The following is a 13,991-nucleotide window of genomic DNA, read 5'->3' as shown; positions in this document are numbered from 1 at the left end:
GGTTCCATCTCAACGGCAGTTGTGTTGCGGTGAGCTTCGTGGTTGCATCTTTTGGGTTTCCCAAAGGAGATTCAGATATCTGTCGAAGACCTCCCCTTTGAAGGCTCTAAGTTGTTTCCTGAGAAGACCAATGCATCGCTCCACACGCTTAAGGACTCCAGAGCCACACTTTGGTCAGTGGGGATCAAGACGCCCGGACAAAAAAAAAGAATGTAGCCCTCAGTCTTCTCACAAACTGCATACTCTGCAATTCCCCCCACAACTCTATTATGAGCCACAGAGGGAAAAGGTCCACGTTTCTGAGGTGCAAACCATCAGGACCTCAATTCTCAACATTGCAATCTTCCACCTCAAAACATCAGTTTTGACACCTTGGTCGAGGCCCTGAGAGACCACTGCCTTTGACAACAGCTGCCACTTTCCAACCTCTCTCATCCTTTTGGTTATGGCCTTGCTCTGTTCAGTCCCAACTGGGAATCCATCCAACAGATGGGTTTTGGAAATTATCTCCCATGTGTATTCAATCCTCTTCAGGGACCCTTCTCACGAGAGACTGTTACGACTGGATTAACTCCTCTGCCTAGAAGCCATAGAACCTGTCCCACTGCATCTCTGAGGCAAAAGTTTTTACTCTTGATATTTCCTGATCCCCAAGAAAACTGGAGCTTGGAGACCTTTACTGGATCTCAGAGCACGGAACAAATATATCAAGGCTCAAAAAGTCAAGATGTGTCACACTAGTGGCGATTATTCCATCTTTGGAACAGGGAGATTTGTTCTCGGCCCTCAAGTACATATTTCCCCATATTGATCCTGCCATCCCACAGACAATTCCTCCGATTTACTCTGGGTCAGGATCAGTATCAGCATGGAGTACTCCCTTTTGGCCTCTTGTTGGCTCCCAGAGTATTCTCCAAGGTCCTCTCCATCGTGGCAGCCCACCTGCATACCCAGGGGATCATGATCTACCCATGCTTAGACAACTGTCTCCTCAGGCCTGCTCCTTTGAAGAAGCCCTACGGGCCACCCACAGAACTATGGACATATTCACAAAACCGGGCGTACAAGTCAACATCCAAAAATTGACCCTAATTCCAGTACAATGCTTGGAATTTATAGGGGGCGATCTCGACTCACTGGAAACGAGAGCGCTCCTTCCACAGCACAGATTTCCCAGCCTGTCCGCACTTATAGAGATAGTGCAAACTAGCCCTCAGACATCGGCCAGACATTGCCTCCAGCTTCTGGGGCACGTGGTGGCGGGCATGTTTGTAATATCTCCTGCCAGACTTCACATGAGGTGCCTGCAGATGTGGTTCAGCTCAGTTTACAGGCCAAAAAAAGGCAGGTTAGACAAACCTCTCTCAATGCCTTTCTGGGTCAAACGCTCCCTGGATTGGTGGAAAGACTCAACAACTGTTTGCACAGGGGTCCCACTCACACAGTCCCCCCCCCCCCAACACTACTACTCACTACGTAAGCATCCCTGATAGATTGGGTTGCACATTTCAACAACCTCATGACTTGGGGAAAATGGTCGCCCATGGAGGCAACTCTCCCATCAACCTCCTCGAACTCAGAGCAGTCAGGAACACTTATGTTCACTTTTTCTTCCACTGATCAGAGGTACACACAGGAAAGTCATGATGGACAACATCGTGTGCATGTACTATATAAATTGCCAGGGAGGCACCAGATTGTCCTCCTCTGCGCAGAAGTGCTAAAGCTCTGGAACTGGTGCATTTCCCATAATGTTCTTTTGTCAGTGGCCTGTCTATCGGGAGTGCAGAATACAACAGCAGAAAGTCTTAGTCGCAAGTTCTCATGTAACCACGAGTGGGAAATGAACCCAGTAGTACTTCACAGCATATTCAGTCAATAGGGGACACTGACGAGATACTTGTTCGCCACTTACCGGAACAAGAAATGCCCATGCCGCTGCTCCAGGGCTGGCCTTGGACACTCTCTTCTTCTTCCAAGGGACGAGGGCCTTCTATACGCCTTCCTCTCATTCCTTCTGCTGCTGAAGATCCTGTCACAAATAAAAAGAGAAGAAGCAAACGTCATACTGATTGCTTCCAACTGGCCAAGACTGATGTGATACCCATCGCTGTCACAGCTGCCGGCGTGTCCACCAATCCCTCTTCAACCCACTCCTTACCGCCTCTTGCAGAATGAAGGATGCGCTCTCCATACCAACCTGCGGATACTCCAGCTAAAGGCCTGGCTCCTTCATGGTTCCAATACATAGAGAGCTTCTGCTCTGAGGTACAGAAAGTGTTACTATACAGTAAGAAATTGACTGCCAGTCGTACTTACCTGAAAAAGTGGACCAGTCTCAAGTTTGGTGCAATTCCAGGCAGATTATCCTGGCATCTGTTACTCTCCCTGTGGTTTTAACCCTGACATCTTGAGTATGTAGTCTATCTCTCAGTTCGCTCGAAGTGTGCCTGGCAGCCACAGTGGTTTTCCATCAACCAATAGAGGGATACTCAGTTTTCTCACACCCAGCTACAAAGAGATACCTCCAGGGCATAGCAAACCTCTTTTCCCCAACCCAGACATCCCATCTCAACATGGGACCTGAACTTAGTTTTAAAGAGCCTAACTAGACCACCCGTTGAACCTGTGGCCACTTGTTCGCTTACACACTTGTCAATGAAGACAGCATTTCTGATCACAATCACCTCGGTGAGGAGAAATGGGGAGATAGCAGCACTGATGGCGCGCCCCCCTTTTACAGTCTTTTTTTCACAACAGGGCTACTCTCAGGCTGCACCCAAAGTTCATACCCAAGGCGACCTCATCTTTTCATATGAACCAACCGATTCACCTCCCAACCTTTTATCCTAAGCCTCGCTGCAATAACGGAGAGGCCATACTTCACACTCTAGATGTTAGGAGAGCCCTGGCCTTCTACCTGTACAGGATGAATGCTTTTAGGAAATCTCCTAAGCTCTTCCTTTCCATTCCAAATAGGTCTAAAGGCGCAGCATTATCGTCCCAAAGACTCTCCAAATGGGTCTCGAACTGTATCAAACACTACTATGAGGTTTGCAGTGTAGTACCTCCATCTTTAATCCGCACACACTTCACGAGGTCGGTTTCCTCCTCGGTCGCCTTCCTCAAAAATGTCCCTATCTCGGAAATCTGCAGAGCAGCCACCTGGGCATCCGTGCATACCACTGCAGAACACTACATGGTTACTGGGAACTCTGCTTCCAATGCTAACTTCAGCTACGCAGTGTTATCATCCATAACAGACTTGATTCCAAAGCCCCAACCTCCCATCTGGGATACTGCTTGGGAGTCACCTACAGTGGAGCACTTCTTGGGACACTACTTGAAGAAGAAAAGGAAGTTATTCACACTGTGCAGTAATGATGGTTCTTCAAGATGTGTGTCCCTATAGGTGCTCCACAACCCACCCTCCTCCCCTCTACTTTTGGAGTTCTCAACAGAGGCTTTGTGATAGAGAAGGAACTGAGGGTGGTTCACCCGTTCAACGCTAATTAGCCTCGAGGCTAATTTTTCACTAGGAGGGTGGTGAAGCACTGGAATGGGTTACCTAGGGAGGTGGTGGAATCTCCTTCCTTAGAGGTTTTTAAGGTCAGGCTTGACAAAGCCCTGGCTGGGATGATTTAGTTAGGAATTGGTCCTGCTTTGAGCAGGGGGTTGGACTAGATGACCTCCTGAGATCCCTTCCAACCCTGATATTCTATGATTCTATAAGGCAGAGCACGGGGTGGGGGAGTGTATGTGTGGGCCGAACGGACATTGCTACACAAATCTCTGATCAGAAGCGCAGGGACACACACCTATAGTGGAGCACCCATAGGGGGACACATCTTGAAGAACCATCGTTACTGCACAAGATGAGTAACTTCCTCTTATGCCCACCCTATACCAACTAGGGTTGCCTGGTGTCTGGTTTTCACCTGGAACACCCGTTTGAAAAGGGACCCTGGCGGCTCCGGTCAGCACTGCTGACCGGGCTGTTTAAAAGTCCGCTCGGCAGCGCAGCAGGGCTAAGGCAGTCTCCCTGCGGCTCCCAGAAGCAGCAGCATATCCCCCCCTCTGGCTCCTAGGCGCCACCCCTGCTCACTCCATCTCCCCTCCCTCTGTCACTTGCTCTTCCCACCCTCACTCGCTCATTTTCACCGGGCTGGCTCAGGGGGTTGGAGTGCAGGAGGGGGTGTGGGCTCCAGCAGGGGGTGCGGCCAGAAATGAGGAGTTCAGGGTGTGGGGGGGGCTCTGGGTTGAGGTCTAAAGAGAAGACGTACCCTTAGATGAGAATTTGGTTAAAATATGTTTCATATTAAAGTTTCATTTGGTCTCTCTTACTTTCCTAGTATAATCACTTACCTGAGGGCCCTATCCCGCCAACAACACCCAAATATGCATATGGGCGAGTGACAATGGAGAAGGTAAATGTTCATTTGTTACCCTGTAGGTCTATCTGTGCTTGTATACTTGTTTCTTTGTAAGGAATGTTTTTATAAAGTTGGAATGTCCATCTACAGGCACTATATAAAGGAGCAGAGAGGAGAGAATAGAAACTCAGAGATAAAAGGCTTCTTAACCCTCTTGAGGAGAGACAGATATAGGGCATGGGACTAGGTGACAGGAGTTCTGACTTCTCTTCCTGGCTCAGCCATTTTCTTGCTGTCTGACTTTGAGTAAATCAGTTAACCTCTACCTCAGTTTCCCCTTCTGTAAAATGGGAGGATGATAATTTTGTTAACCTCTTTGAGATCTGCAGATGAAAAGCACTATGGAAGTGCTAAGCCATAGGACTAACACTGCTTTGCCAAAATTAGCTGTGTAAAATGGGGTTTATTCAGTTTGACAAGCATTTTGACTCTGGTCTCAAAATTACCTCCACCAATTACTAACGTTTACCTTACCCTATTACACCAAAAGGAAATATGTCAGTGTACATGACTTGTAAATAAAATGCAATGTTTATAACATACACTGTGCTATGTGTTAAATCTCACTAAAATGAGTGATATTTGTATAGCTCTAGTTATCCAGCCTTTGGATAACTCAAAGTTTGGGTAAGCCCTTGGGGTTTATTTCACAGCCTGCTGAAGAGAAAAGTTTAATGAGAGGCTGCTTTAACTGCTGGTGGATTGAAAGGAAAGAGAAGGACGGGAAGAGAGGAGGTGCTGTGTTTTGCAAATAAATACTCTATATGCTATAAAGGACGTTTTTGTTTGTTTGGAGGAGTTGGTAAGTTGGATGTAGTATAATTCATAAGTTTTGGATGGTGTTCTGTAATTCTTTAGTTTTGGGCAGACAGCATTTTTGATTGATAAGCCTGACCCATTTTGCTATGGCATATGAAGTGTTGCAACATTCAGTACTGATAACAGATAATACAGCACAGCCTGTCTTAAGTCATCCAGCTCAAGTGGTCTACAGAAGTGAAATTTCTCACAGAAATGACTATCCAGTCAAGGTGAAGCAGAACTGCCCCCTCTGTCTAAGCATACTTTTGGGTGGTCCGAGAGGCTGCCTTATAAGGTTTCTCTGAGCTAGTATATATTCGATAGTGAGTAAAATTACACATAGCTATGTGTACATCCTGGGCGGGCTGGAGCAGCCCCAGCCCCAGCCTCGCTGGCCGGAGCAGCCCCGTGGCCTGCTGGCTGGCCAACGCCAGCCCGTCCGGTGGGAGCAGCGGCCGCACCGGTGGACCAGCGACCCCAGGCCACACTGACCCCAGCAGCGGCCCCGGGCCGCACCCGCTGATTGCAGGAGCAGTCCCAGCCCTGTGCTCTGTTAAACAATATAATTTTAATCGTTTAACCGGTTAACTTTTTAAACGATATTTACATCCCTAACATCCACAGCTTCTGGTGACATAAATGGGAGGTGCAGATCCATGGCATCTCTGAGAATCAGGCCACAGGATTTTTAATTGGCCAGTTACTCCACATGCTGTATCCATATACTGTATATTAGCCGAGATTGCCTGAGGGATCATCTCTCTGCTTGATTATGATCTCCAACAACAGCTACTTGCCACTGGAACGATGAACTGTCAACCTCAAGAATCAAACTTGTGTGCAGAAGACCTAGCTTTCTAGGTGACTAATACATTAATCTGGATTTCTTGCACAAAGAGGTTGGCATGGACCATGAACCTCAGCACGGTCAAAGCAAAATACAAAACCCACTACTTTGACCTGGCCGTACCACAATAAGCCATGTTCCTCCCACTTCTCTCCTCCTCCAAAAGAGTCCACTCCCTGCTTGCTGGAGGGAAGAGAAATAACCTTCCTTTGTGTACACTGGATAATTTTGGGAAGCACTCCATTACCATGGTCATGTGCATGCCATAGAACTGGTAAATTTTAAAAGATTATTGCATGAATAGCCCACTTATATCCAGACTACTGTCTTTTGAGTAGTCACTCTATTTTTATGTACAAAATCAATGATTGCATGTGAATAGATGATTCATGTTATCCTATAAGCACGTGTAGAAACGATTGCATACATCATGTTGATGTTTGTTTTTAATGTTGCAGCACTTCTCATTTTTGAATGTGCCTGTCCAAAAGCTTGCTCTTTTGTTATTTTGAAACACCCAGCATTTCATTGTTTTCTTTTTACTGTGAATGTGTATAAAATATATATCGAATTCTACAGCATTTTAAGTGCCACTTTTTGTAGTGGCTTTTCTGCAACATTACTTGAAAGCAAATACTGACTTTGGAAAATATTTGGAATCACCAATGTACAATTTACGCTGGGCCCGTGGAGACACTTATGTAAAATAGACTAAAATTCTGATGCTCTTATTTAAAAAACACCCAAACACTTGAACCTTTGAGCCCAGAGAGGATATTATGCATATTGTGTGCATCCTGACTAATAAATAGAATCCACATCAAATGTTGAGAGAGAAACATAGTCTGAAAGAGAGCTTTTATCATCTCAAAAAGAGATCAGAGGGCATCATAGGTATGTTAACCTGCAGTATATTTGTGCCTGTTGGACCGATTCAGAAAAGGGACTTAAGCACATGTTTAACTTTAAGCTTGTGCATTGTCTTACTAAAGTCTGTGGACTGATTACATGCTTAAATTTCAACTTGTGCCTAAACATCTTGCTGGATTGGGGCCTTACTGCTTCAAAAATAAATGTGGGTTCAGTTATTTTAAAAGTCCTCTTAGATGATATTTGACAGAGCCAAATTCTGCTCCGAGCTACTCAGATAATAAATTTGGAGTAATTCATTGGAAGTCAGTAGTTACATCAGATTTACACCAGAGTAACTGAGAGCAGAATTTGGACCATATTGTTGTCTTGTCTTATTTAGCTACTAATTAAACATTGAATTTTATGACCAGTCTAAATCTGCTTTTTCTGCATTGCAGCTAGGCACAGTAGCAGAGCTTCTTAATGACCTGTCACCCTCTGGGCCAATAAGAAGCACTTACCCCTTAACCTTTGTTCAGCTGCAGCAGGTAAGACTTTCTCATGTAACTACTAAGTGATCATTTTCCAAATCTTACATGAAATTCAGCCTTGATATCACTGCATTGGGGTGAAAGGTCTTAAACCATGTCTGAACTCGGTCCTTTAAATCTTGCAGTGTTGTACTTCTTACAGTAGTTGTTCCCAGGTTCCTTGGGTTGGAGTCCCCTCCCCATTTGTGACGCCATTCGTTCCTGCGGCCACCATATTTTTGGCATCACTGCTGAATCTCACCCGGGGTTTTTTGGCTCATTTTCTCTCTCCCTTTTTATGTATTTTTGTTATCTCTGCTTTCCACTTTTTATTCATCCTCACTATCTTCCTCCATTTCTCTTGCTCTTTCTCCCCCTTTATAGTCTCTCTGTGAAGCACTAGGTTTCAAAGATCCCTTCCACCTTGTTCCTCCCTGTTTTCCAGATTTTCCCTACTCTTTTTCCTTGGTCTGTCTGTTCTTTCTTTCTCTCTGGTATATAGTTGGTGATGTGTCAAAACATCTGCCAGGGACAATTCTCTTGATAAACAGGGCAGGGGATCTGTGGGGATGGGGGTGGGGGGTCACAAGGTTGATGTTTTGTGGGGATCTTGTTTATTTTTACTTCCTTTCCTCTTCAGAATGTAGGTAGAAGAAGGTAGAGAGTAGTCACCCAGAACTCATCAGAGTGCACACATCCCATCCACCAAGGGGCCTCTACACCACTGGCTGATTTAGAAAAATACCCCTTGAAAAAGCATCTTGCTCCCATCTTCCTCTTCTTGCCGTGGCTTCCTCCTCCTCCTCTCCCCACATCTTTTGCCCCTTCTCCCGACTTCTTTTCTGTTCCCCTCCTGGCTGCTCAGTGGCCCCACCTTTCCACTGCATGCATCTGGCTCCCAGATCACCCCCGCTGCTGAGCTAAGTACAGATTAGGAGCCAGTTGCCTGCAGCTGAAAGAAGCAACCACTAGGAAACGTGTGGTGGGCGGGACTGCTGAGCAGCTACCTGCCCCGTAGTCCCAGGACACTGGATGGGATGGGTTCAAAACCCAATTCTGAACGTTAGCTGGGCTGGGTTCAAAACCCAGATCTGCCCTGGCCAAAGCAGAACTACCGGCCGGTAAGCTGGATGGCTTTCCTTCTCTGCCTCTACTTGCACATACCAGAAGGATCCAGCCGGGGGAGAGAGGCTCAGGAGCTGTCCTGCTACTTGTGTGCTTCTGTGGGAGCAGAGAGCAGGCACTCTAGTCAGCTGCTGAAAGACCCTATGGGGGGAGGGATAGCTCAGTGGTTTGAGCATTGGCCTGCTAAACCCAGGGTTGTGAGTTCAATCCTTGAGGGGGCCACTTGGGGATCTGGGGCAAAATCAGTACTTTGTCCTGCTAGTGAAGGCAGGGGGCTGGACTCGATGACCTTTCAAGGTCCCTTCCAGTTCTAGGAGATGGGATACCTCCATTAAAAAAAAAAAAAAACTAGGCAGGCGGTTTAAAAGGAGGCCCTGACCACTCAGCCCCCTGGTTTCAGCATCCCTGCTCATCGGGTCATGTTTCAAGCAGCTCACCCTCTATGCATTGCTCCTCTTCTCCACACTCTGCTGGTCTTTGCAGCTGTTACACCCTGTCACCTGCCTTGGTCTCATGGGGACCTCAGAGATGTCAGGAGAAGGGGCGGCCCATAATGGTCACAGCCTCCCTCTGTTTTGTTTTTTCCTACCATCTGTGCTGCTGGTTGAATGCATTCGTGGTCACATGTGACTGGCTGGAAGTAGGGTGACCAGATAGCAAGTGTGAAAAATCGGTTCGGGGGTGATGGGTAATAGGCACCTATATAAGAAAAAGCCCCAAATGTCGGGACTCTCCCTATAAAATCAGGACATCTGGTCACCCTAGCTGGAACTGCCGTGCTCCCACCTCTTCTTGCCCCAGAGGCTGGGAACCAAGTTAAAATCCAATTCATGTCAGACTGTGGTGTTATGTTAATGTTACTGGGGAAAAACAGAATGGTTTCAATGTGTTTGTTTCATTTGTTACAGGAACAAATCCAGCAGCTCTGATCTTACTGTCTCCTGATGGCAATATTTCACATGAAAATATTCCTAATTGTTCCAGTAACATAGCAGCTGGTTCTCCTATACAGGCAGTACTGGCATCAGTTTTTGGTTGTAGAGTGCAGTCTTTTAGCTTGTTACCTAAGCTTCAGTTGCTACGTTTTTTCCGGTTGTCAGTAGTTCACTAAAAATGGATAAAAATCAGTGGATTCAGTTCATGACCCTTTAATCTTGTTGAGGTGCAGAGGAGGAGAAGTCTTAACTGAGACCTTTATCTTTAAGGTTATGTAAATATGTGTAGGAAACTTTATGAAATTTACATTGAGTATTAAAGATGGAAATCACTTGGCAAGATTTTAACCAGGATATATGAAATCATTTGTGATTATCGCTCCAGACAGGGTATGAAAGTTGAAATTACTCTTCTAATGTGTAGGCAGAAATTCTGGTTACTGGTTTCCATTGTGTGGCCTCAAGTGTAGCTTCAGAATAACTTGGTTCTCTAATTGTTTTCTTCTAGTATTTTGGGTTTGTGCTGTACAGGACTACCCTGCCAAAAAATTGTAGTGAGCCAACACCACTCTTTTCGCCTTTAAACGGAGTCCACGACCGTGCCTATGTCTCTGTAGATGGGGTAAATATTGACCTTACAACTACTGATATCCATGTCTGTCACTTGCCTTCTTTGGGTAGCTATGATTAATAATTGTATTGTGTACTTTGTGGCTTTTTTCCCCCATGTACACAGATACAGTTTAGTTTATTTAATTTAATATGAAACGTAAAGAGAAAGAAAGGGATCATACAGCTGGTACATTCTACACTTTACTAAAGCTTTTGAAATATTCTAATCTGTACACACCATTTCTATGGTCAGCTTGAAAGTCTTACCATTAGTATCAAGACAATTGAAAATTGGTCTATGGTCTTCGTACGAGTAGAAAAAAAAAAATCTATAAACTGGGCTCGCTTACTACTGGTTTGATACAAATCAGAAGTTGACTATATTTGATCAGCTCCTGCAGATTGTTTCAATTGATTATTGCAGGAAACTTGAGTCTACATCTTTTCTTGTGACATTGGGTTATTGACCACAAATTTAAAAAAAATTTTTTTTTACAGGATGTAGATTCCTCCCCCGCTTTCCTCCTTGAACTGTGTACAGCACAGCTTTGTTCCTGCTCAATAAGGAGAAAAGTCAATTTATGGACTGTCAAAGCCTAGCTTTCATTCTTTATTCCAACATATTGCATTAATATTTCTTTAACGAACCCTGTTTTCTATATAATACATCAAGGATGTATTGTATAGTAAACAGTAGTCTCTATTGGCAAAACCAAACTATTGTTTGGTTTTCTATTCAGAATCTTGAAGTGTTTTTACAAAAAAAAAAATGCATCAGAGCTTAATCTGAGAATGAGTCATATTTTCACCTATAAAGTGTGCAAACTGTTTTCAGTCATCTGAACAAACCTTCACAACTCGTTGAGTTTTTTAGGAATGAAAAGCCTTGCAGAGCTTTGAAATTTCAAAACCAATAGAATTAGTGAACGAAGTGTACCACACTTTTGAGGAAACTGATAATTTTCCATTATTTGAATAACTGAAACACTACTTAGCTGAATATCTTACTGACCAATTTAAATGATAGTTGTGGGGGTTGAGTTGAGCAGGGCAGCAGGGGGATATTTTCCTCTGTACAAGCCGGTAAGCCTCAAAAATGAGTAATCCAGTGTAATAGCCTGTGTTTTGTCCTCTGTTTGAGCCTTATGTTATTTTCTCCTTTTGGTGTTATGCTTACAGGTTCCTCAGGGAGTCCTTGAAAGAGGCAAATCATACACGATAAATATAACCGGGAAGGCTGGATCAAATCTGGATGTGTTGGTAGAAAACATGGGTCGAGTAAACTATGGTAGATACAACAATGACTTTAAGGTAAATTTAGTCACTAATGATTATACAATTAAACTTGTCAAAGCACACCAGAGATCAGCTTTTCTTCTATTGGTAGAAGAAAATCTTAATGCAATAGTAAGAGCAAAGGGTTCGGGAATATGCTGGTGCAACTCTACCTAACTCAGAATACAACTAATACTTTTCTTATGAGTCCTGCTCTCATTGAGGTCAAAGTGGCATTAAAAGCAGACACCCTTTAACTTTTGGTGGTTTTATATCACCCACAGGGCTCTCAAGAGGTGTTGAGTCTTCTGATGTATCATCTAAGGATGCATCAACCAGTTCAAATGAATTCAAAACAGCTGAAACGTCATTTAGAACTCAAGCTCACTGGAGTTTGCAAATTCAGATTTTATATATAAAATTAGTACTTTTGAATGTCCATACATGTCTTGGTTCAGTTGCAAGTGCTGCACTCTTGCAGCATTTTTCAGCATCCCTGGAAGAAGGATCCCTCATGCAAATGCTTTATCTTGCCAAATTTCCAGTCCAGGTTTGAGCAGATGAGATAAGGCTTGGTTATAAATCTCAGAACCTCTGGGTGCTTATCTAAAGCACACTTCTGAACTGTAATTCATCATTAGTAATGTCCCAACACTGTATTAACATGAACCGGGGGAAGTGCTGTCATATGAATTTTGGTGAGTATCAAGCTTGGTGTTGACTTCTGTTACAGATGGGGGAGAAGTAGTGACAGGACCACCTTTTTGTTATGTTTGTGCTGTATTGAATGGACTACCTTTTTTATGTTTGTATTGTGCTTAGCACAATAGGGCCCTGATCACTGATTGTCTCTGGTTACTACTGGAATACAAATAACAATGGAGCAGTGGCCAGGAACCCACTTTGCCCGTCGAAGGGAATCTGTGGCTCAAACTGCAAGAATAACTATTGGAGATGCAAAAATGTGGGTAGCTTGGGTTTGGAGGTGCAGTGGTTCAGACTTTAATCCTTTTCTGGAGAGCTAGGTTCAAATGCAGATTACAGTGGGTTTCAAGAGTCTGAATTTGGTGCTCCCTAGTGGCATATTTACCCATACCAAAAATCTATAGTACAGTGTGACACAACTGGCCATCACTACTTGGGAGAGACCAAAGTCTGAAATGGGACTGCTACAAGCCAAGATGGAAGTTCTTTAGAAGAGCTGCATTGTGTGGAGGCTTGCACGGCTGTTTGGCAGGATTACGGCGATTGCAGTCAGATTAGTGATGCTTCGCTGGCATGAGCATGACTTTTGGAAGAAAACTAATTTCATCTCAAGTCTGCTTCAGGAGTTGACCATTTGGCCATTAAAATGGGGTTTCCGTAGCCCTACTTGTGGCATCAGGTAATCCTGACCATTTATATCAAGATCTTGTCTTTTTTGCAGCCCCTCCCCACAGGTAAGCTAGGCACCTCACAGTGCTGCTAAGATTTTGGCAAAGACTTACAGCCCAATTTAGATGTGAGGGCAAAAGCAAACCGCTAGAGAAAGGCTAGAGGAAGAGAAGGTGCCACAGCAATGAGATTACGTGGTTACTCAGCAAAGGCATGTGTGCAGAAGGAGGAAGTAGATTTTTTAAATACATGAAAATAAATAAAAATAAAATGTCTTTCTTGACTTGCTTTGGTAGACTGCTCTCTAAATGTCTATCCAAAGAACATCTGAGACTTGTCAATGTACCGCATCTAGCGGATGTTGCTCACTGTCTTCAGTTATATTAGGCAGTGGATATTTTATGGAATCCTGACTAAGAGTTTGATGTTGTCTTCCAGGATGGTGAGATGCAAATTATAACCTAGATAGACAGTGAAAAGAATGATCTGATAATGGTGATAATGCAGAGCAAAAGGATTTAAACCAGATTTGGGTTTAACATAAGAACATCAGAATGGCCATACTGGGTAAGACCAGTCATCACCTAGCCCAGTATCCTGTCTTCCAACAGTGACCGGTGCCAGATGCTTTAGAGGGGATGAACAGAACAGGGCAGTTATCGAGTGGTCCAGTCCCAATATCTGGCAGTCAGAGGTTTAGGGTCGGTCAGAGTGTGAGGTTGCATCCCTGACTATTTTGGCTAATAGCTATTGACAGACCTATCTTCCAGGAACTTGCCTAATTCTTTTCTGAACCCAGTTATAGTTTTGACCTTCACAACATCCCCTGGCAATAAGTTGCATAGGCTGACTGTGTGTTTTGTGAAGAAGTACTTCCTTATGTTTATTTTAAACCTGATGCTTGTTAATTTCATTGGGTGACCCCGGGTTCTTGTGTTATGGGAAGGAATAAATGACACTTCCTTATTCACTCTATCCACACTAGTCATAATTTTATAGACCTCTAGCATATCCCTCCTTAGCCATCTCTTTTCTAAGCTGAACAGTCCCAGTCTTATTAATCTCTCCTTGTATGGAAGCTGTTCCATACCCCTTATAATTTCTGTTGCCTTTCTCTGTACTTTTCCCAATTCTAATATACATTTTTTGAGATGTGATGATCAGAACTACATGCGGTATTCAAAGTGTGGGCATTATGATATTTTCT

General features: G+C 44.1%; 1 protein-coding gene across 1 annotated transcript in view; it reads left to right on the top strand.

Annotated features, from left to right (window-relative positions):
• LOC113405158 (beta-galactosidase-like) overlaps positions 1-13,991 on the top strand; it is a 57,860-nt gene that overhangs the window by 29,742 nt on the left and 14,127 nt on the right. The window contains exons 13-16 of the mRNA XM_029914275.1: positions 4,353-4,427; positions 7,392-7,481; positions 10,032-10,145; positions 11,315-11,446. Of these exons, the coding sequence (XP_029770135.1) occupies positions 4,353-4,427; positions 7,392-7,481; positions 10,032-10,145; positions 11,315-11,446 (411 nt within the window). The remainder of the gene's footprint in view (positions 1-4,352; positions 4,428-7,391; positions 7,482-10,031; positions 10,146-11,314; positions 11,447-13,991) is intronic.

Source organism: Terrapene carolina, unplaced genomic scaffold (assembly GCF_002925995.2).
Source record: "Terrapene carolina triunguis isolate 2854851 unplaced genomic scaffold, T_m_triunguis-2.0 Scaffold34029, whole genome shotgun sequence".
In the NCBI taxonomy this organism is placed as follows: domain Eukaryota; kingdom Metazoa; phylum Chordata; order Testudines; family Emydidae; genus Terrapene; species Terrapene triunguis.
The sequence above is the reverse complement of the archived record's forward strand: the minus strand, read 5'-3'. Positions and strand labels throughout refer to the sequence as shown.